The sequence below is a fragment of the Fringilla coelebs genome (assembly GCF_963513975.1).
Source record: "Fringilla coelebs genome assembly, chromosome: 3".
NCBI classification, from domain to species: Eukaryota; Metazoa; Chordata; class Aves; order Passeriformes; family Fringillidae; genus Fringilla; species Fringilla coelebs.
This window is the reverse complement of record NC_140030.1, coordinates 62,094,997-62,115,685: the sequence shown is the minus strand read 5'-3', so window position 1 is coordinate 62,115,685 and position 20,689 is coordinate 62,094,997. Positions and strand designations below refer to the sequence as shown.

Here is a 20,689-nt window from a genome sequence, read left to right as displayed (position 1 = left end):
TATTTTACACAGGGCTTTTGGGGTTTTTCTTGGTTGGTTTGGATTTTGGTAGTACTTGCTGTTGTTGCTGCTGTTTGGTGTTGTATTTTTTTTTTGTTTGGTTTATTTTAAGGCAGAGGCCGCCTTAAATAACATAATGAGCAGACTTTTACTTCATAATATATCACTGGTAATAACTTAAGTATGGTCATGTATTGCCCTCCAGTCAAAGTATTTATTCACTGTAAACTAGATTTTAATTTATTTTAAGTTTGGTAAGTGGAAGTGTCTACTATTTATTGTAAAACTATCATATCAGCAATATCTCCCATTGAACAAATAATGATGCTGTTATGACACCTAGTAAATAACTTTCCTTTACAATCATTTAAAAGTATTTTGCAAATTTGACAGATAATTCTATAAATAGTTATGTAAAAAAGATAAGCAGATAAAACAAAGATAATGCATGTCCCTCCATTTCAAGTAAGATACTATTACTCCAAACATGGTACTTACTCTCTGCTGTATGTGAGATCTATTCTGCGGTTGCTGACAGCTAAAAGTGAAAATTTTTCTATGCTTTTATCATTTGAACTCCAAAAGCATTGATTCTTTTTCATAATAAAGGAATAAAAACTACTGGTTGGTTTATGACATAAAAAATATCACCCATACAAATTCAGTGTCCCAGAACTGTCTGTCCTTTTATGAGTCTTACCTCAGATTCTGGTAAGATTCTAAGAGCTTTGCACCAACTGTTTCATGTCTGCCTATGAAGGAGGGAAAAAACCCACAGATCATTTAGTAGCAACATCAGTTACTTATGCCTGTAAAACACTTTTTAAAAGCAGTGCCTTTCAGGAACTGGCCTGTGTTTACAGATGCTCATGGACATGCAAGTCAGGAATGAAGTAAATTCCCAACTAATGTATCAGCACACATGCCAAACAACACACAAGAGTCTCTCCTGCATCTCACACCATACCATGATTTCACACTTCCCTGTTGCAGGTGACACATTCAGATGAGCTCCTCATAAATGCTAAGGACAATCACCCACAGAGATGCCAACACACCCATTCCTAGGTTGCTGAGAGCTGAAAACCTCCCAAGGATTCAGGAGGCAGGCAGTGCATGGGCCCACTGCGCTAAAGCACACTTCAGCCACAAAACTCAAACACTAAGGGAAGCTTGAAAACTCTTACAAGAGCAGGCACATGGTCAACTCCTGCACCTCAGGGAAATTTTTTTCACTCTTCCTACTAGAGACCTGAGCACTGACAAAAAAGCTTGACTAGCTCGCAAACATGAGTGAGAGCCTTTGCTAAGAGCATCCCTGCAGGGAAATAGCAACCACGGCACATCCCTGAGCTGAGCAGCCACAGGACGTGAAGACGCCAAGGAGCAAGAGCTCCATCAGGCATGAACAATGAAGACTGATAAAACTGTTGTTTGGTCCTGGGGGATCACAAATATAACAAATGGTGAACTGAAATTATCTGGGGTGACTTTAAGCACTAGTAATTCCTGATACAGAAATCAACATGTGATCATGTTTTGCTGAAGATGTCACTAATTATAACATTACCTACATGAAAGTAATAGACCTTAGCAGTGGTAGAAACAATAATCAGCTCATGGATGTTAGAATTTTCAACCAGAACTCCAGAATTCTCTCTTATTGATATCACATTTGCTATCTTAGATTTTAAATTGATTGGTCAGGAAAAGTAATCTACCACTTTAATGACAACATTAATCTCATTCTTAAGGTAGAAGATACAAAAAAATTAACAAAAAACACAACAATGTCTTGGAGCTTTTTTACTACACAACATGAGAAACCTTCACTGTAAAATATTTTTTCATTTCAACTTACTTTCTAGTGATTACTTCAGTTATATTTTCAAACCAAAAGAGGGCACTGTCCTGCCAGGATTGAAGATTGCATAAAGACTGCTGAGTTTCAAAATTTGCCGCTTTTTAAACTCCTTTAAATATATCAGTTGGTCTAATCAAAGGAACTAAACAAAACATATTTATCCCTGCAGGTTTATCTTCTGCATGCCCTTAGATCTTTGTCATGTCAACAGCATTACCATTAGACCAACTAAGCAAAATGCTTCAAGAATCCACAAAGCCTTCATAATTCAAAGTGAGAACTGATTTATTTTGCTGGAAAAAGGGACAGTCAGTAGCTTGCATTATGAGATTCGATATCCAAGAACAACATTTTCCAATAATAATATATTAATAATAGATTGATAAAACTTCCAGCTTCATACTCATTGATAAGAATGAGGGGAAATTATTATCAATGGTTATCAGATGAAATTGTGCTTTAAAAAGATCAATCAACTAACTCTAAAATCAGAAATTGTGTTAGCTAGAATGGACTTTAGTGAAATATTTCAAATTTTAAATGAATTGTTTTAACAGGAAAACAAAACTTTAACAGGAAACTAAACTTCAGTTTAGTTTCTTAATATGCTGCTGCCTTTCACAAACACCTACCACCCAAAATTAGCCTGATTACGCTCTTCCTTTTATAAAATTGTTCCTATTCAAGCTTCCCAATAGAGATTTAAGGCCTAGCTCTTTCCTTTTTACCAACTACTCTCAAACATAGGTGCAGATACTGGAAGTGAAGCTGTATCATTTAACTACAGTCAGGCACAATATTAAGTAGATGCCTACCTGAAGTGGCACTTCAAGGGAAAGAGGAAACAAATCTTCTCCACCTTGCTAGTTATTGTAGGTGAAAACAAACACAAACAGCTCCTTTGCTGGCAAAACACATTCTCCATAGAGCATTCCATCCACATCCCCTATAATTTCTTTTAGAACTTTGTACTTTTAATGGCACTGAAAAGACCCAGCACAAGGCAATGGCACAGACAACTGGCTGAAGGTAACAAAACAGTGCTTAGCTCTCTGCTGATTTATAGCTACACATGGGGGTTTTTATTCTATTCTATAATTTCTTTAAGCTTTAGGACTTCCTCAGCAAAAGCAACTGAAGTTTAAATTTTGACAAAGGATGAATGCAAGATCATTTTCTTCCATACATATAACATTTCTATATTAATTTTGCATCATTGTATTTCTTAGAAGTCTTACATGCTCATTAATTTAAATTTACATGGCCAGAATATTATTTTTTTTATTACTTCAACAAAATAAGTTATACTTTCAAATGCATTTTGCTAATTTGTGTTCATATTTTATTTACTGCACAGACAGATGGACTGTGAGACTTGTTTTCACAGACAATGGAAGAAACTTTGGATACAGTGTCAGACTACATTCTGCATTTGACTTAGATGACAACTACACATTACATAGCAGTTTATGATCTGTTCCAGTGATTACCTTCACCTGGATATTTCTTTGCTCGTTCCTCAAAGAACCATTCACCAGCCTTCACTTTCACATCTCTGAAAAACAATTTAAAGAGAGTCAAACCAAAATGTTTACAAGTGCATTTCTTCTAATGTTCAGTTACCATGTAACAATCCAACATCCTTTATAAATCCTACTGTAAAACTAAGATTTCATGACTACTCAATCTATTGACTGGTTTTGCTGTGCATCTGAAAACAACGTGGAGGGGAGGAATCCTTTGGGGACATTTGTTTTGGTGGGGGGAGAGGGTGTTTGGTAGCTTGTTTTCCTTTTTGCATGTAGGACTGGCCATGGAAAGTACTACATGCTGCTCTGGCCATTGCTCCCAAGCAGAACTCCGGATGGCTGCCAGGGAGCACTGAGCTCCACAGCCCTGGCAGCACAGCGGCTTCATGGCCCATCTCTCCATTTTCAGGAGACTACCATCAGTTACATCAATGTCTTACAAAGGCACCAGGATCACAGGAACAGAAAAGTAATGATTAGCAAGTACAAGATTATACCAGATTAAACAGCTCTGTCATTATCAGATTTTCAACAAATCTTACTCTTCCTGAAGCCTGCAATTTAAACTCACCCATTATTAAAGAAACAAAAAAAAAAATTAACAGAGAATAGGATTCTCTGGATCCTTTAGATTCCAAATTCTCATCTGTTTTACTAATCTTTAGGGCATATATAATATCTCCCTTCCTTGTCAATTTTGTTATGCTTACTGTAAAATGAAGTCTCACTGCAAAGATTTCTCAGTGCCTGCTAAACTTTTTCTCTACCCAGTTGTTGATTTTCCTTCTATAAAATTAACCTCTTTACTACCATTCTCTCTGCCAAAATTGCTTTAAACTGGCAACAGCATACAAACAGTAAATTCATGTAGGGCTTACCTTCTTAAGAAAGCAAATCTATAAATACAAGAGCTAAAGTGATATCCACAAATGGGCAAGGCAACAAAACCTCTGGGTCTGCCATTTCACCTCACCTTATTCTGCATCAAAACAAACTATAGGTAGGCTACTTTTGGTTCTGTCACTTGACTTTAAAGCCTTTAAGGTATTTTAATGATATCTTCATAAGTAGCAATGCAGACTATTAAAAAAATCAGCACCCACATAGACTATACATTTTCATACATACCTAACTGTAGGCCCTTGTGCACAACTAAACACAGATGACTCTGAAAATGCTATACCAACTCCCTTCACATAAAAGATGCCTCTTCCAGGTGAAAGATACAAACTTTTTCCATTCACAAGGTTTTCAAAATTTCTTATTTTGTAAGAAATACAAAATTTGCCTATCCCTACATGCTCTTTCACTAAGGTGTTTAAGCGCATTCCTTATAAACATGATCCCAGTGTCTAGGGCAGAACCTCCATAGTGCTGCTGCTGCTGTTCGGTTCAGGAAAAAATTAATCTAATGATAAGCAAGACCCAAAATTACAGTTAGTTGGGACTTGAAAATTAGCTCTTGCCTTTTTTAGCCATCCTATTTTCCTCTCACCAGGATAAACAAAAGGGGCTGAGAACCATTTACCACACTGCTGCACTCCCTACCCTTCTTGAGATTTGCAGCTTTGATGTAAAGCTCACTAAAGGCAATGGAAGAAGTCTGACTAAATTTATTTGATTTTACATTATTACTAAAGACCAAATGTACTCTCCCTTTACATAAAGAGAAATTCAATGACAGCTGGCATATCCATCTGTATTAGCAAGATAAAAAAAAAGGTAATTTCCTGAATGAAAATAAAGAGTTCTTTTAATCTAAACGTTTTCTTGGTTTTACCATTAAATAGCTGGACAAGCTAATTAAATAATTAAGGATGTGTAGCAGTACACAAAGCAGCTTAACAACCAAGGACTCTCTATAGGGGGTTTCCACAGTGGCCACCAAATAACTGGAAACTCATTTAAAACAAGAGGAAGTGGGGAGGGTTATCTAGACAAGGATATGGAAAGTTAACTTTTGAATTTTCCGTTTAGTGCATATAGCTTGAAACACAGCAAAACACACAAACCAAAATCTAGTAACTATTTTGTATCAAGTATAAATACAGCTGAACTACCTATTTTGCATATTAGTTGCTAAATAAACTGAAGATTCAGAGAATATCTTGTTTGCAATGGTTTACAACTCTTCCAAACTATAAAAAGTTACTTCAAACTAGTACAAATTTGTTTGACTTGAGACCAACACTTTGCCTTGTATTTCCCTCTGTTTTAATCTCATTTTGGCACCCTCAGAGGGAGTTGAATGGAAAGTAATACATGCTACTCTGGCCATTGCTCCCAAGCAGAACTCAGGATGGCTCAAATTCATCTTGTGTTGGCATAAAGCAAATTTTCATCCAAATCCTCGCCCTTTCTACAGGGATATTTATCATCCAGCAGAGCTTTTGAATAATTTCCCAAACTATCATTCTGCACCTATATATTTTTCATCAAATGTAGAAATATATCTAAAGCATTTTGCTTAGAAAGATTGCAATTAGTAGAATGGACTATGAAGGAATATTTTGATATTAAAAAGATGTATCGTTACAGTAAAAGAAAGACTGTTTCCTGCATTCTGAAATACAAAAATGTGATGCAGTAAAAGAAAAAAAATCAACTAATTCAAAGTAAACAAATTTGTGTTTCTGACCATACTTGAACAAATCCCAGTAATGTTATTAATTGGGTTTGCCCTTTAAAATTTTATAAAGCATGACTTCAAATTATTTGTCAATCAGATTTCTTGCTCCAGTGGTAAGAGGCAGAAAATAACGATGAGGAAATTGTCAAGAAGTTTGCTATGCTACATCAAAGCACGGCAACTTCAGCAGGTTGTGAGGATGCACTGGTTCAATACTGAGTAGGGGAAGGAGCTCTCTCTGTGGCTCAGAAACTCATGACTGTTTCCATGCTTTGCTATCATCATCTTTGTCACACTCACAGTATCTCTGGCCTACACCGAGGCTCCATTTTGCCAAACACAGGAAAGGGAATATCAGCTATGTGAAGAACAACATGACATTTCCATCCATTTCATCGCTACCAGGACCTTGGCCAACATTTTCACCTCACCAGTGGCTTTACAGCAAGGCAAAATCCCTTACCCATGAGCATAACAAATGGTGCATTTCCAAAGGCAGGGGTTCAGGCAGACCCGGCACTCCGAGCACACCCGGTGGCTGCAGCCATTGCACACGGCGCCTCTGTTCACCAACAGCCCCAGCGACTTCTGGCAGCGAGCACAGCACCTCTCCTGGTACTCACGCCTTGCATTTTTTGCCCCCTTCCACCGAAGTTGCTGCAGCTGCAGTTTCATTTTCCTAATTCCACAGGTAAAAAGGAAAAAAAAGAAAAAAATTACAGTGGACAAAATCCTCATTTAAAGCACAAGTTAATAATACCCTGGTTGTGTAATACCATTTCTAGTGGGAGATATGCCCTCCAGTGCGACCTCTGCTGAGCACTGTTTAAAAAGGTGCATACACAGCATTTCTACAGTGTGACCAAAACAGTGCATAGTAACAGAGAAATTGTTTAATATAAATGGGGTATTGTTCATTCAGGCCCACTTTCCACACTGAAAAAATCATTGTATGCAAGTGATTATGCATTCACCTCCAAAAACAGACTAGATGGTGCTCCCTTTCATTTATATTCTTAAACCATATTTATGTACCAATAAGCAAGATCTATGTATTTGATTGATAGTAACATCATCAGCCGTTGAAAAGGATTTTCTAACCAATTCAGACTTTCTATATAGCCCTCCACATAATTACTATTGTTTTATGTTTAATACATTCCATACTACTTACATAAATGTTTGGTGTAAACAAAGTTTAAATTACCACATTTAAGGGACTAAAAATTTATATCTTACCCACACCAATACCTAGTTTTACAGGGGGATGCAATATCACAAAGCAGGATACAAGGGATAATTCTCCAGCACTTTATTTGCTTTGTGTCTTGGCTAGGACCAGGGACATAAAGCAAATAAAGTGCTGGAGAATTATCCCTTGCATCCTCGCCAGGTGAGATACTGGCAGAATGTGAAATTAGTAAATAAAATCCTTTCCTAACCAATGACACAAGTAACAACCTCCCAGGCAGAGTGCTGTGCTTGCTGCCTGTTGTGTGTGAGGAGGAGCAGTGATGGATTCTGCACAATGAGCAGGTATTATCCAATGATTCTAAACTCCATTCTTGGCACAAGGTAAGCTAAACAAGCCAGCCTAAGATCTGAACATGTTCCATGTTACCAAGACTACACATATGCATACATAGGAACATGATGAAAATGCCATAAAGCCTTCAAATAAAAAATGCAGCCAGCAGCTGAACTTTCTATGAAAACTGGAAGTAAAATTCACCAAGTATATTATTCAGTGAACAGGATTTGCTGATCTTTAATGTAGAGTCAATAGAATGGCAAAAACAAGAGGCTCTGGATAACCTTAGATTTCCCAAGGAATACAAAGGCATTAGTTAACAAGAAGTTATAAAAGGAGTGCATTTAGGACAACAAGCGGAAGAAGAGTAATTTAGAAGGAAAAAAACAAAACAAAAAACAACAGAAAACAGGAATAGGGGAACAGCATTACCTTATTCTTTCCTCCTCCATTTTTCTCACCATCTGGTCACGGTATAGGACTTCCAGAACAGCTTCTCTTTCCAATTCCTTAAGGAAGTTCAGATTAAATTCACATGCCATTTTTGCCAAATTTCACTATTTTGCTTGTTTTGTAGACTCCTGTCCTATGGTTTCCACTACGCCCAGAGTGCTGGTCAGGGTGTTTCCTCAATGCCTGTACTCTTTCTTGATGAGTTTCACTGTGTCATACCCTTAAAAAGAAAAATAACTTTGTCTGTCTTCACACAGATCATCATTTAAGTATCTCTGCTACACAGGGAATATCAACAGTTATCAAGGTCACAGCAGTCTTGACTTTTTCATACATCCTTTAACTTCCTTTTCTTTTCTTTTTTCCACTGAAAGCAGTTCCAAAAAAGATGAGAACTTGCAGCAATGCTCCAGATAGGGCTTGAACTGGCACCAGATAGAGGGACAATTTGTGAAGAGATGGTGTAAAGGAGTGGCAGAAATGGTTTGGGTTTCTTTATTTGGTTCTGTAGATTCGGGATTTCTGGGCCTAAGGGGAAAAAAAACCCCACCAAACATTACCCCTTGTCACCTCTTCAAGACATTTCAAATAATGTGAAGGAGACATTTTGTTATACTCAAACCTTTCATGCAGTAATTCAGACACAGAAGAGGTTTTAAGAACAGAGAGCCTCTCTGTTCTTCAGAGAGGCTCACCATACTGTCCATAGCTCTCAGGCACATACCTTCACATTTTTTTTACAGTCAACATAGACCAACCGATAAAGTTGAAGTTAGTTTTGAATACAGGTCTACAGGTCCCATGACTGTCATACTGCTTGAGACAAAAATTTTGAGGAAAAAATGCCCCTTTATAATCTCATTTTGTTGAAAAGACATCACAAGACTAAGAGGAAAAAAGAAAAGACATCTAAGTAATTTCCATCAATTACCTGTGTCTGTTAAGTCTACATAAACAGTTTGATACCAAATAATGTTATTATCTTTGCTAATACACAGAGACATTAAAAAGTTAAGATATATACTATTTCCAGCTCAGTGCACTAATGATTTTCCCAAACTGATAAAGTATAAATATATACAAGTATAAAGTTGAAACAGAACCACAACTTCAGCTTGTATATACTTAGTGACCTTCACTTTTGCAAAATTCCACTAGAATAAGAAGTTATTTTAATATATTTCACAGCAGAGTCAAGAAACAACATTATTATTCAACCTAAACCAGTTTACATATCACATTAATTTTAGATATTACTGCCTAACATTTAGTGCATATTACTAGAAATATAAAGCAAGTTCACTTATGGTACACCAATATTAAAGATGTGTATATAAAAACTGGTTTAAGTGTTTCAGACTTAATCTGAAGTGGATACACAAGGTCAGGCTCTAGGCAGGTGTAGACACTGGGACAGAAGGGCAAAGCTTTCCCAAAGCAGTTACTGACACTTCACTGATGGACCTCAGCTGAGAATCTGACCAACTATCTGCATTGGTGGATCATTATTTTCAAATACTAAGTTTTAAATTTAAAACAAACAGCTAAACTACCAAAAGAACACACTAAAACTTCAGATATATAGTGAAAATGCATTTCTGTCAGTGCAGGGAATTACTTTGCCTACAGCTTGCCCCAATTAAGTTACTTAATTTTCCACCAGAAAAAGCAGAGGGTGATAATACATATACATAAACAGGTTGCATTCCATTTGTCTATGGGGATTTTTTCATGACACCTTTCAACAGACACCAAAAGAACAAAGCATTCCACAGAAGCTTGTGTTCAAGAAAAAAAAAAAAAAATTGGTTTCCTGTGGAAACAAAAGAGACAGAGATAGGCATAATCATGTTTTATTTCCTTACCAACTGCAATTTCACAGGAAATTACTCATTTGAAACATAAAAACCCTGAGCAATATTTTTTTTTTTTTTTTTTACACAATATAGGTCATTTTCAAAGGCCCCTGCATCCTTCACTTGCTTTCATCTTTTACCTTATGAATACCTCCTGGGATTGATGAGCATGTTTGAAACCATCAACTCAGTTTAAGTCAACATAATCTAAAGAGGAGCTAGTACAAACTCTGGTGTCTCTGCCCTACACAGGGCACCAAAACATCCATTCCAGGGTAAGCTACACTTGCCATAAACTTGTAAGATTTTGGGTGTATCCAGAACACCGCCAGAAAATCCCAGTAAAGCAGCAATTGACTGCATGACAGACAATACTAAGTGGATCCAATAAAACTGCTCTGGTGATCTTATAGAAAATACATAATTGTCTTATAGAGCTATTAAGAATGTGCCACAGTAAAAATCCTTGGCCCCACAACAAACTTGAACTTGTAATTATTTCACAGAGGCGTTCAAATTGGATTGAAAAGTTCTCTACCATTGTGAAATAAGAACTTTTCTCTTACACCAAAGCTGTCTGCACTAGAGTAGTTTTTTGGCAGCAATAAAGAAGTGTTTTCAGTAATGACCCTCTTTGACAGGAAAAACCTCATAAACCTTCAGAGATGCCCTCCTTTCATGTTCAGCCATCAAATCCAGCTAGCTATCTGCTTTACACAGTCAGCTAACCTCAGAGCTGAACATCTTCTACGTAAAACCAAAAGTAGCAGCAACTTTAGTAAATACCAAAACATTTCTTCCTTTTCAGCACAATGTTCACAAAAACATTCTGTTCAAGTATTTATTAAATTATATATTTATCATTATTTATTATTACATTTGGTATTTAAATTAATGCAGGGTCAGGCACCTTGCAGATTGATCAGTAACTTCTTGAAAATACCATAAGTCCCAAAGCCATTGTAAGGGAGAAGGGACGACAAATGTGGCTACTTTTCGAGATAAATTCATGCATGCACAGAGTACAACCTCAAAAAAACATGTTTTTTTCTGTCAGTATGTAGTTCTGTTACTGAAGATCAAGGAAAGAGCCTACCTTACAGTAGATTAAGTTCGCAAAAACAGCTTCTTTCCTAAGCTTTTAAACTTAAAAATGACTGGCTTAGCAAGATTTTCCTCAAAGCAATTTTACAAGTAATGTATTACTTGATCTCCTTTCAGATCCTTAAGCATCAGCAAAACAATGAAAATTGAATAATTATAAATTAACATATTTTTTAAAGTCACAGTCTTCATTTACTTGAGATAATTGGATTCCTTTATCCATTAACCCAGAAATGGCTGTGACACATCAGTAGTGAGGAACAGATTAAGAAGGTTTAGAGTAAAACTAATCTCAAAAGCTACTGCAATTTGTTGCTATTTTGTATTCTGCTGAGACCAATCACATAAATTCATTCTTAGTTAAGAAAATTACAAGTGTTATTTTGTACTACCTGGCTGCAACAGTTTAGCTTTCACATTCCTACATAAACACGTGAAAATTAAGTTCTTTGATAATGCTTTACCAAAACTAAGTCTGTGATATTAACATCCCACCCCAGAATTCAGAGTAAAAATAAAACCAAATAACTAAACCCAACAGAAACAATTAAGTTGCAGGTGTGGTTTTTCCATTAAACCTTTTCCAATCTGAAAAAAAAAATATGCCAGTAAATAAAAATGCAAGCCCCTGTGCTATGTGATACAGAATAGAGTAAAATAATGTCCTTACCTCTTCAGCAGCCATCAAAGAGAGACACCAGGAAGTAAACTGCTTATAAAAGATGAGAAGCAGTCTCACTATTTAATCATCTCTCTTTAAAGAAAACTGGGGCTGTTCTCCACCCCCTTTCCTTCCTTTGGGCACCAAAACCACTGATGGATGTTCAGAGGAGCACCCCAAAACAGCTGAAAGCAAGTGCACTCAACAAAGAGCTCCAGTGTTACAACACCTTTTGCCAGGTCTCTGGTTTTGTTACCAGCAACAAGTAAAGATATTTGTTTTTCTAATGTTAAAAGGAGCCTCAGCACAAGAGACTACAAGAGTGACTGATACACCAAAATATGCTCAGTGTTCAAGCCACACACAGGAAGAGAAGTGGCTTTGAGTTATACATATTTCTTTTTCTGACACCGTAAATGTGAAAATGCTTCTAACCTCAAGGTCTCCAGGACTTGCACAGAAAGCTTGGTTTGTATCATAAACAGTTCTTTCCTGGAAACAAAAGAGTTTTCTACTAAGGTCTATAAGATAAAACAATTAGCATAGATAAAAATCCAAGAGAATTCAGATTTTATGCATCTGTAAGAAGAAGAAAATTATTTTACCTCACAACTGGAAATCTGATCTCAGGTAACAACTGAAAGTTAAAACACTATTCAGATTAGACAGCTTAAGTCAAGTCTATCACAGAATTAAGTGTGGGCAACAAAGTTCAAAATTACAACCCAATTATTTCTAAGCCTGGAGAAAAAAAATGGCTATTCTTACAGTTCAAGCTCCTTTCTTGTTCCTGGCTCTACCAAACTGTGTGTATGAGACAGAAACCCTTCTTAACTGTTTCAGATGTTTTAAGAGTTGTGATTTCTAGTTAAAATGAAACAAAGCACAGCAATTCTACTCACATGGCAAAGTTGAGGAGCCTGCATTTTTATACCCTCATCAAGCTAAATAGGTTCAAACATTTCCACATGTGTGTGTCAAGTTTAATTACCTTCTTCAACTGCATCATGGAAGAGAAAGCAGCTGTTAGTGGGGCATAGAGCTATGCATGTATGTACCATATTTGGATAATTTGGGCCTTAATTTTAGGCAAAACTTGAACTGAATGAGATGCCAAAAGTAACCTGAGGATTCTAACTACCCACAGCGGCAGATTAGTTGTATCCTTAATCCAGGCTGTGGAACATTAGCCCTACTACCAATCTCCCCCTAATAATTAATTAAAGCCTTAATTGCCACATATTTAACTCATTGTATTTTTTCCCTCACATTCCTGGACCTGGAAAACTGCTGCAATATTTTATACATGCTAAGAATATAACCAAATATACAGCCGTTCATGCTTTTGTTCAAACAAGCACCACTTGTTCACTCTTCCCATAGTCCTCGCTTTTTGTCTCTGTTTTTTGGAAGCAGCAAGCACAAGACTTGGAATGAGGCTGGGGATGTGCTCAGCACCCAGCTGCAGTCCCACTGTATCCCTCTGGAGCGAGTGGAGCTGGTGCTGCCCACAGGGGGACCACAGAGCCCCAAAGTCAGGCGGCTGGTCAGGGTCTCCTTTTTCAGGAAAAACAGCAGGCAGAGCCTGACAAAGGACTGGAGACAGGACCAAAACTGCTCAGTCAGCACACTCAGGAGCTGTAACTCCCTCAACCTTCTTGAAATATAACGCCTAAAACTGGACATGGTATTCCTTGTGCCGCCTTACTGCAGAGAGGGCAAACTGCTTCCAGGCTCTATGTCCTCTTTTTAATTTTTTTCCTTTTTTTTTAACAGCACCATATGAGAAATTGAGATAAATTGTACCTAAACACCTCCCTACTCCTCATGTCTATGGAACAGCTACTGAGTGAGCTGGTCCTGCACTTGTAGAGCTGGTTATTCCTGCCTCCATGCAGCCCTTTGCACTTGTGCCAACTGTGTTATTTCTTCCTCCATCCAGACTCTTTCTGCAGCTCATCCAGGCCCCTCTGAGCCTGACCGGCATCTCCCACTGCCTGGAGCAGCTCTCAGGGGCTGGGAGCATCAGTGATTTGGACAACCTGCAAACACTGCACACACACAATATGCAGGAGCTGTGACAAGAATGCCCTTTAATTTCATTCTCCTGGTTCTTGCCGTGTCTGCTAAAAATCTTGTGATCTGCTCAGAACTCTAAGAATTCAGATATTCTTCTGTGGTGGGCTGACCCTGTCTGGATGTCCGATGCCCACCAAAGCCACCCTCTCATTTCCCTCTGGCTGGGCGGGGAAATGGAATATAATGGAATATAATGAAAAGAAAGAGGGAGTTTTTCTGCTTTTTAATTTTTTCAGCTTGTGACCTAGGCCTTCTTTCTAAGCTGCTTCCAGAACCAAGAAGCAGATCCCCCTTCCCTCCTTGGGGAGCAGATGAGGATCACTCAGGGAAGGACTTCCCAGAGAAGGACCTCTTGCATGGCTGAACACTAATGCCAATCTATCGGTAGGAGAAGCACAGCCGTGACAAGCGGCCCCCCTGCCTCTCTCAGCCACAGGCTTTGGGACGTGTGACAGCACCACACCACACCCGCCCGCCCAGCGCCATCTCCCGCCCGACTCCCGGCCGCTGTCGCTGTGGCAACGGCGCCATCTTGGAGGGCGCCGGGCCGGGCCCAGCCGCGGCGGCCGCTGGCGCGCAGGCGCAGTGCGGGCGGTGGCCGGCGAGGGGCGCAGCGGCGCGGGGGCGGTGCCGGTGCCGGGGTTGGTGGCGGCGTGAGGGGCTCCGCCGGGAAGATGGAGGAGTTCCAGGCGGCAGAGGAGGTAACGGGATGGGGAACAGGTGGAGCACAGCCTTCCCCCTGGCGTCTCCTTTCAGGGCCAGCGGAGGGTCTCTGGCGGTGCCCGTCCTCCCCGGATCCCACCCTTCGGCCCTCCCCACCGTCGCCCTCCCCCGGGGTGGGGCCGCGTGTCCCGGCACCAGCGGCAGACGGGCCCAGCCTTTGTTCTGCCGCCCCCAGGAGCCGGCCCCTGTTCGGGTGTTCACTGGGCTCCTCGACTCTGGCTTCTGCCGTCGGGGAAAAGGCGTGAGGCGTGTGGTGGCCTCGGGCTGGCCCCGCAGGAGCAGCCGAGTGGGACAGTGGGACGGTGGCCGCTGCTGTTTGGGCCAGGGCAAAACTCGGCCAAGCTGTTTCTGTGCGGAAAGAGGAGTCCAAGCCTCTCGTCTGCGTCTTACAGGCACATTGGTGGGGCGTCACACCCCATTCACAAGATAGTGAATGGGATAAATCAAGGGTCTCAATCTGTTATCGTGCCAGATGAGCCCCTGATGTCCCCCCGCTAAGGAGGAGGAAGCAGCCAGTGCTGCTTTTGCAGAGGGACAGTGTCACTGAGCTGTGACACTATTAAACAGCCGCGATGTGACACAATAGCGGAGCAGCGAGGTGGGCGAAGGTGTGTCAGGTTTGTCCTGTTTTCTAAAAGCCTCGTCCAGGGCCTGGCCTGTGTTAAAGTCACAGACTGGTTTTTTTTTAAAATATATAATTAACATACTTGAACATAATTCTTACAGCTGTTTTCAAAAACATCTTCAGAATTATTAAAGCTGTAGTACTGCTCTGCAGTTTGCATGTGTTGCTTGGGAGCACCCTTTTTAAACAAAGCGTTGGAAACATTGTCTGCTTGCTTTGTGCCAGAGAGGTAGGGCAGGGAAACTGCAAAGTAACTGATTCTTTCCTCCTTTATTTTTTAATACAAAAAAGTTTTTATCTTATTAAAAGACGACATAAGAAAATATTTTCTTATTAAAAGATGACATAATGATGAAACGGGTAGTGTTGTGTTATTTCACAGTCGAGTTAGAGCACATATATCCCAAATCTGGATATCAGAAATTTATGTTCATTTGTGTCATTCCAAGAAAGGAAGATGGTTGAAAAGTAACATCAATCCTAGAAGTGAATTCTCAGATCTCTCTGTTGTTTCAGTACAAATTAGATTTCAAAATACCTTTGAGAACTTGGGTTGGATTTAAGTAATTTTACTTTGGTGTGAACCATGTTTGTACTCACTCAGGCATTTCTGAGCAGATTTTGTGAAGAAGAAAACTGTATGTGGCTTACCATCTTGCTTGACAGCAGTCTTCATGTCTGCCAGCATAGCACGTCTGCCATGCATATTAAGCTCTGTGGGAGAGAGTATTTTTTGATAATTGTAGCTCTTACTTGGTTAAATACACTGGTGCACCTTAAAATGTAAGCACCTGTAAAATGCAGTACCATGAAAATAAATGAGGTGTGTTAAAATTAAATGCAAGTCAAGATGCTGAAAATAAAAAACAATTTGCCACAGCACATTAAAAGCTTTTAAAAATGTTGAACTGTACCTCTAGATAGATGCAGAAAAGGAACTGCCCAGCTTGTCTCCCAGGATGTGCTGTTCCTTTTGTCATGGGGAATGATCAATTTCATCTTTCTGAATGTCACATGTCATTGTAGCTGGCTAGACTGGTGTAACTGTGTCCTGCCTGCACACCTCAGTTACAGTGTTGTTTATTTCTGTCAGCTGGGGAAGCTGACTGACCTCCCAGTGAAAATCCAGTCAACAGTTAACACCTGGTTGGGTTCATCTTTACATTCTTACTTGGTCTTTTGGAATCAGTTTGTCTTTACTGCTCTTCTTTTGTCCTGGTTTGTGAGGTGAGGCTGTGAGACAGCAGCAGTGACAGGGTGGGGTGTGAGTCGCTGCTGCAGCGTGTGTCCCTGGTCAGTGCTCCCTGGCCCTGAGAGTGGCTGCCCCAGCAGAAGGGGCAGCTTCTTCTACCCCCTTGACATGGGAGGCAGTAGGAGCAGAGAGAATAAAACAAGAAAACATAAACTACTAACCATACATGCAAATGGGTTTTAAGATCAGTAAAATGCTGGGGCCTTCAATGTCTGATTCCATGTGCTTAATCTCTGCTCTCTAAAGGTCCAGTGAGCTACATTTCCCCTTTGGTTTCCAAGGGCCAGCTTTCCTATCCTAGGCTGAGACTGTCAGGACAGTTTTTCCTTCAGCTCTGAACTGATATCTTGTCCACATCGGTGCCCTGGAGATGTCGGTTCTGTTTAACTGCCAGCTGAGGTTATCTCCATGAGCCCCCTGTGATGTGTGACATTAGTGCTTGTTGGGAAGGGGGAATACATGTGAACATAAGTGCTATACTTGTTATTTAAAAATACTTCCAAGTTAAAATTTGAAAGTTTTCTTGACTCAAAAGGCCTGCCAATATCAGTTCATCTCTTACATTTCATTACATTTCTAAGAATATTAACTTGACTGGGCTGAAGGAGCTAAAGTACATATATATGCAAATAAAAGCAGACTTGGTATCTTTTGACTTGCCAGAAATGTGACAAGGATAAATTCAATTTCTAGTGCATGTTCTTAACAGAGCTCGAACATCATGAACAGAAGAATGTCTCCACTCATTATTTAAAATTCTTCTTTTGCTTTTGTAGGCTGCCTTTCTTGTTGATGAAGTCAGCAGCATCATTAAAGAGGTAATACAAACATTTTCACTTTGTTAGTGTGGAAATTTCATATGTTGTATGCTGTGTACTAAATGCCATTCAGTAAAATGTGATAACTGGTACGTAATAGATTCCTAGAGAGGTTGCTGTCAAAGTACAGGTAACTGTGGATTTAACCAGTGTATGGACTTCAGTGGAAATGATAACCAAGCTTTATCTGTGATACATATTGCAAATCCAAGTAATTTCATACACTCCTCTGGTTGAAGTGCATCCCTATTAGAATTTCTAGGGGGATGTTTTATGTTAAACACTGTAGAAATAGGTTTTATGTTTTAGTAAAATACAGGAGTTTTTTGTAGACTGTCTGCATATGTGTGCTACTGTGTTCATTCAAGATGCTTTTCTCCAAAGTGAATTCTTGTTTGTTTGGAATGATTGAACATTCTTGTTGCTAAGAAACATGAATTTTCTCTCTAGAAATTTTCTAGCAGGATTTGGAATTCCTCTTGTAGACTAGTGCAGTCTTTTTGTTGTTGCAAAATAACTGTTTTGGTCAAACTCTGTAAATTGAATACACATGCTTTAATACATGCTCCTGTCTCTTCTGAATTCAATTTTGTGGTTATTTTAAAAATAATTTCTGTGATAAAAAATGTGCCAATGAAAAACATGTAGGTTTAGTGTACTTTTATTTATATCTTAAAAGGCAAACTATCCTCATAAGTAAAATGGATTATTTGGCTGGAGGCTTATGCTCTGTTAGTCATCAGCAACTACATGGGTCTTCTGTTTTAGTCTGGGGGTTTGTTTCCCAAAAATTATTCTGCTCTAAAACTGGAATTTAATTTCCGTAGAAGAATATGTGTGAATGAGTTGTTGTACTACTGTGCCTTTTTCAATTCTCTTCAGGACTGTTTAAATGCAGGGCCCATTTCATAACTATGGCTGTAGGACTTAAAAAATAATCTTAAATATCACAAAATGAACAGAGGTTGGGATCTATGATGATTTCTCCTATGTCTGGCTTGGACTGTGACCTGCATGTTTTTAATAATTGAAAACACTTCCAACAGCCAGTGTGGACCAGCAGTATTTGGGATTTTTCTGTGGGTATGGGGTCCATGTTGGAAAGGGTTAATGTGTGCCTTGCAGTTGACAGCAGGGCAGCTCCTTCACCTGTTGTCCCCCACAGGCCATAGAGGGTGCTATCGGTGGCAATGCCTACCAGCACAGCAAAGTGAACCAGTGGACAACAAGCGTGGTGGAACAAACCCTGAGCCAGCTCACAAAGCTGGGGAAGCCCTTCAAGTACATCGGTGAGCTCAGCTTCCCCTTTTCTCTGAAAGCTGGGACAGTCACGTGCACCAGTAGGGCAGGGGATGGGGGAAGATCTTAGGAAGAACCTTGTCTGTAAACTGCTCACAAGCATGCATGCTTGTTTATGTATGTGTATGGGTGTGCTAAGCTGAGCAAAAATTGAGCTAAATGTTAATTAATGTTAGTGAGAAATTAATCAAAGCTTCTCTGCTGACTAACAGTGACCTGTGTGATTATGCAAAAGAATGGTGCTGGGCTACATACAGCAAGCTCTTGCTTCTGGGACAACTCCAGTGATGGTAAGGAAAACAACTCCTGGATTTTCCAACTAGCAGCCTAATGCCAGTCTCTTTAAGACTAGGCAGTATACTTCCCCCCACCCCCCCAAGTCTGTAGTTTTGGAGTAATAGAATACTGTTAGGTATTTTTTCCATTTGGCTGTGATGCTAACTGGGCTGTATATTAAATGCTTGGCTGTTGTGAAAACTTCATTATTAAGATTCTTAAAGGAAACAAGCATAAAAATGCATATGGGGCATACATGTAATCACTTTCACTTCCTTCTGTTTCTGAAACCCTTATTTTTGTATTTGCAGGAACCTGCACTGTGAGATGGGAGAATAAGACCATGTACTGTATTGTCAGTGCCTTTGGACTTGCATTATAATTGCCTTGTTCATTCTTCTCTTTTCTATTCCAGCACTTGATTCCATCTCCACTCAAACTGTGAATACCGGAACTTGTTTTTAATGCATTTTTTTAGTAACTTTTCTTCAAAGGTAGAAATTTGAAAACATTCTGTTACCTGTTTTATGTTTGTACCTAGTACCATATCAGTGTTTTCTATACTTTTTTATCACTTAAAAACTTCTCTTCAAGGTGCTAATACTGAAATCTGCTGCAGTGTAAACACTTTCTCTAGATTTCTTTTCTTAGACCAATATAAATGAGACACTGACTTTCACACTTTGTACTTTTGGTTAGCATTAAATTATTGAAATTCATAACCATTGGTGTGATTCATTTAAACTTAAATCTTTTGTTACTGGGGGGGAAGTTTCAGTTTTTTCAATTCTCTTCAAGATAGTTGAGGTACATACCACAGTGCAAAGCACTCTCATAATTTTGCCAAAGTCACTACAAAGTTGCAAGAAAATGAGATTATGTTTAACAAAAAGTAACCTGGCATTCTTGGGACCCATTTAATCTTTTTGTATGGTATTTAGAGCATGGAACAATAACTATCTTCATTGAACAAAGAGAGGTAAGAAATTTTTCACATTCTGGAAGTGCTCAGCAAGCTATACCTGGGTAATCATTGGCTCCTGCAGTCAGTTACATGTGTTAAGTAGGTCTTGAACTTATTTGCTACAGGCCCTGTTAATTTTGCTGATAGTGAGGGTGATGAGTTCTGGTAGCTGATGAAACAGGATCCTTTCTGAAAGGGGAAAAAGCTGCCTTGAGGCAATGTGACTAAACATTGAGTAAGTCTCCTGCCTTCTAGAGTAAAGTTGCAAAAGAATAACAAGTAAATAAATGTTCAGCATAGTCTTGGATAATGTTTTGTCAGCTAATTAAAGAAATGGGAGCATACTTCAGAAAACCTCTACCAGCAGCTGTGCTGCTTCTGCAAGTAGTAGCTCTGTGCTAATAAAGCTGAAAGAGTTACAGAGCCATGTGGGAGAGCACCCCTGGGCTGGAGTCAGTTTGAGCAATCTGTGATTTGCTGCTTTGTCTAATGTATTCAGAATCTGGCTCTCAGGTAGAGCTGTTTAAGAGAGAGATGGTTGCTAATACAACAGTATGATTCCACAGTCTGGAGAGACGTAATACTACACATTCAAATGGCAGGAGAGGATTTGTTTGCCATAGTGTTATGTGCTCTGTGCTAACTCTGCTCAGTGTAGTCAGACTGTGGAAAGCCATGTGCTAGGCAAGGTTTTGAGCCTCTTCCTCCCAATCTGTATCTGCTGTCAGAAGAGCAAACCAGGTGTATGTATCAGCAGCTTTGGGCTTGGTGCATTTGAGACTTCTAACAGAGCTGTAAGGCTTCCGTATTTGTGCTGACATTCCCTTCCACTGACAGCTCTGTAAATGCATCCCCTTCATGACAAGCCACTTCATTCTTTTCACATATGTTCTAGTGAGTGCTACAGGCTATACACTGTGTATATACCTTAGCCTGAGGAGCACATCCCTTACGTTGCTGTAAGAGAGCTTTAGTACAGATCCAGTCTTCAGTCAGAAATGATACAACACCTGTAAAAAGAAAATA

At 39.4% G+C, this 20,689-nt stretch overlaps 2 protein-coding genes across 2 annotated transcripts in view; one reads left to right on the top strand and one right to left on the bottom strand.

The window, feature by feature from the left end:
• Nucleotides 1-8,095, bottom strand: part of SYTL3 (synaptotagmin like 3) — a gene marked incomplete at both ends in the record, with an annotated part of 28,331 nt that extends 20,236 nt beyond the window's left edge. The window contains 4 exons of the mRNA XM_084202578.1: nt 701-752; nt 3,355-3,419; nt 6,486-6,701; nt 7,986-8,095. Coding sequence (XP_084058704.1) covers nt 701-752; nt 3,355-3,419; nt 6,486-6,701; nt 7,986-8,095 — 443 coding nt within the window. The remainder of the gene's footprint in view (nt 1-700; nt 753-3,354; nt 3,420-6,485; nt 6,702-7,985) is intronic.
• A 6,205-nt stretch (nt 8,096-14,300) lies between these two features.
• On the top strand, nt 14,301-19,373 carry DYNLT1 (dynein light chain Tctex-type 1). The gene is made up of 5 exons (XM_084202304.1): nt 14,301-14,407; nt 17,083-17,124; nt 18,290-18,413; nt 18,636-18,713; nt 19,011-19,373. Exons 1-5 carry the CDS (start codon nt 14,381-14,383, stop codon nt 19,079-19,081), a joined length of 342 nt encoding a protein of 113 aa, XP_084058430.1. The 5' UTR covers nt 14,301-14,380; the 3' UTR covers nt 19,082-19,373.
• Nucleotides 19,374-20,689: the final 1,316 nt, after the last annotated feature.

Bases quoted from the DNA above. Each gene is read 5' to 3' on its own strand.
- DYNLT1 (XM_084202304.1), top strand. From the start codon at position 14,381: ATGGAGGAGTTCCAGGCGGCAGAGGAG. The intron at 14,408-17,082 runs GTAACGGGATGG...TTGCTTTTGTAG, and splicing joins AGTTCCAGGCGGCAGAGGAG to GCTGCCTTTCTTGTTGATGA. The intron at 17,125-18,289 runs GTAATACAAACA...TGTCCCCCACAG, and splicing joins TCAGCAGCATCATTAAAGAG to GCCATAGAGGGTGCTATCGG.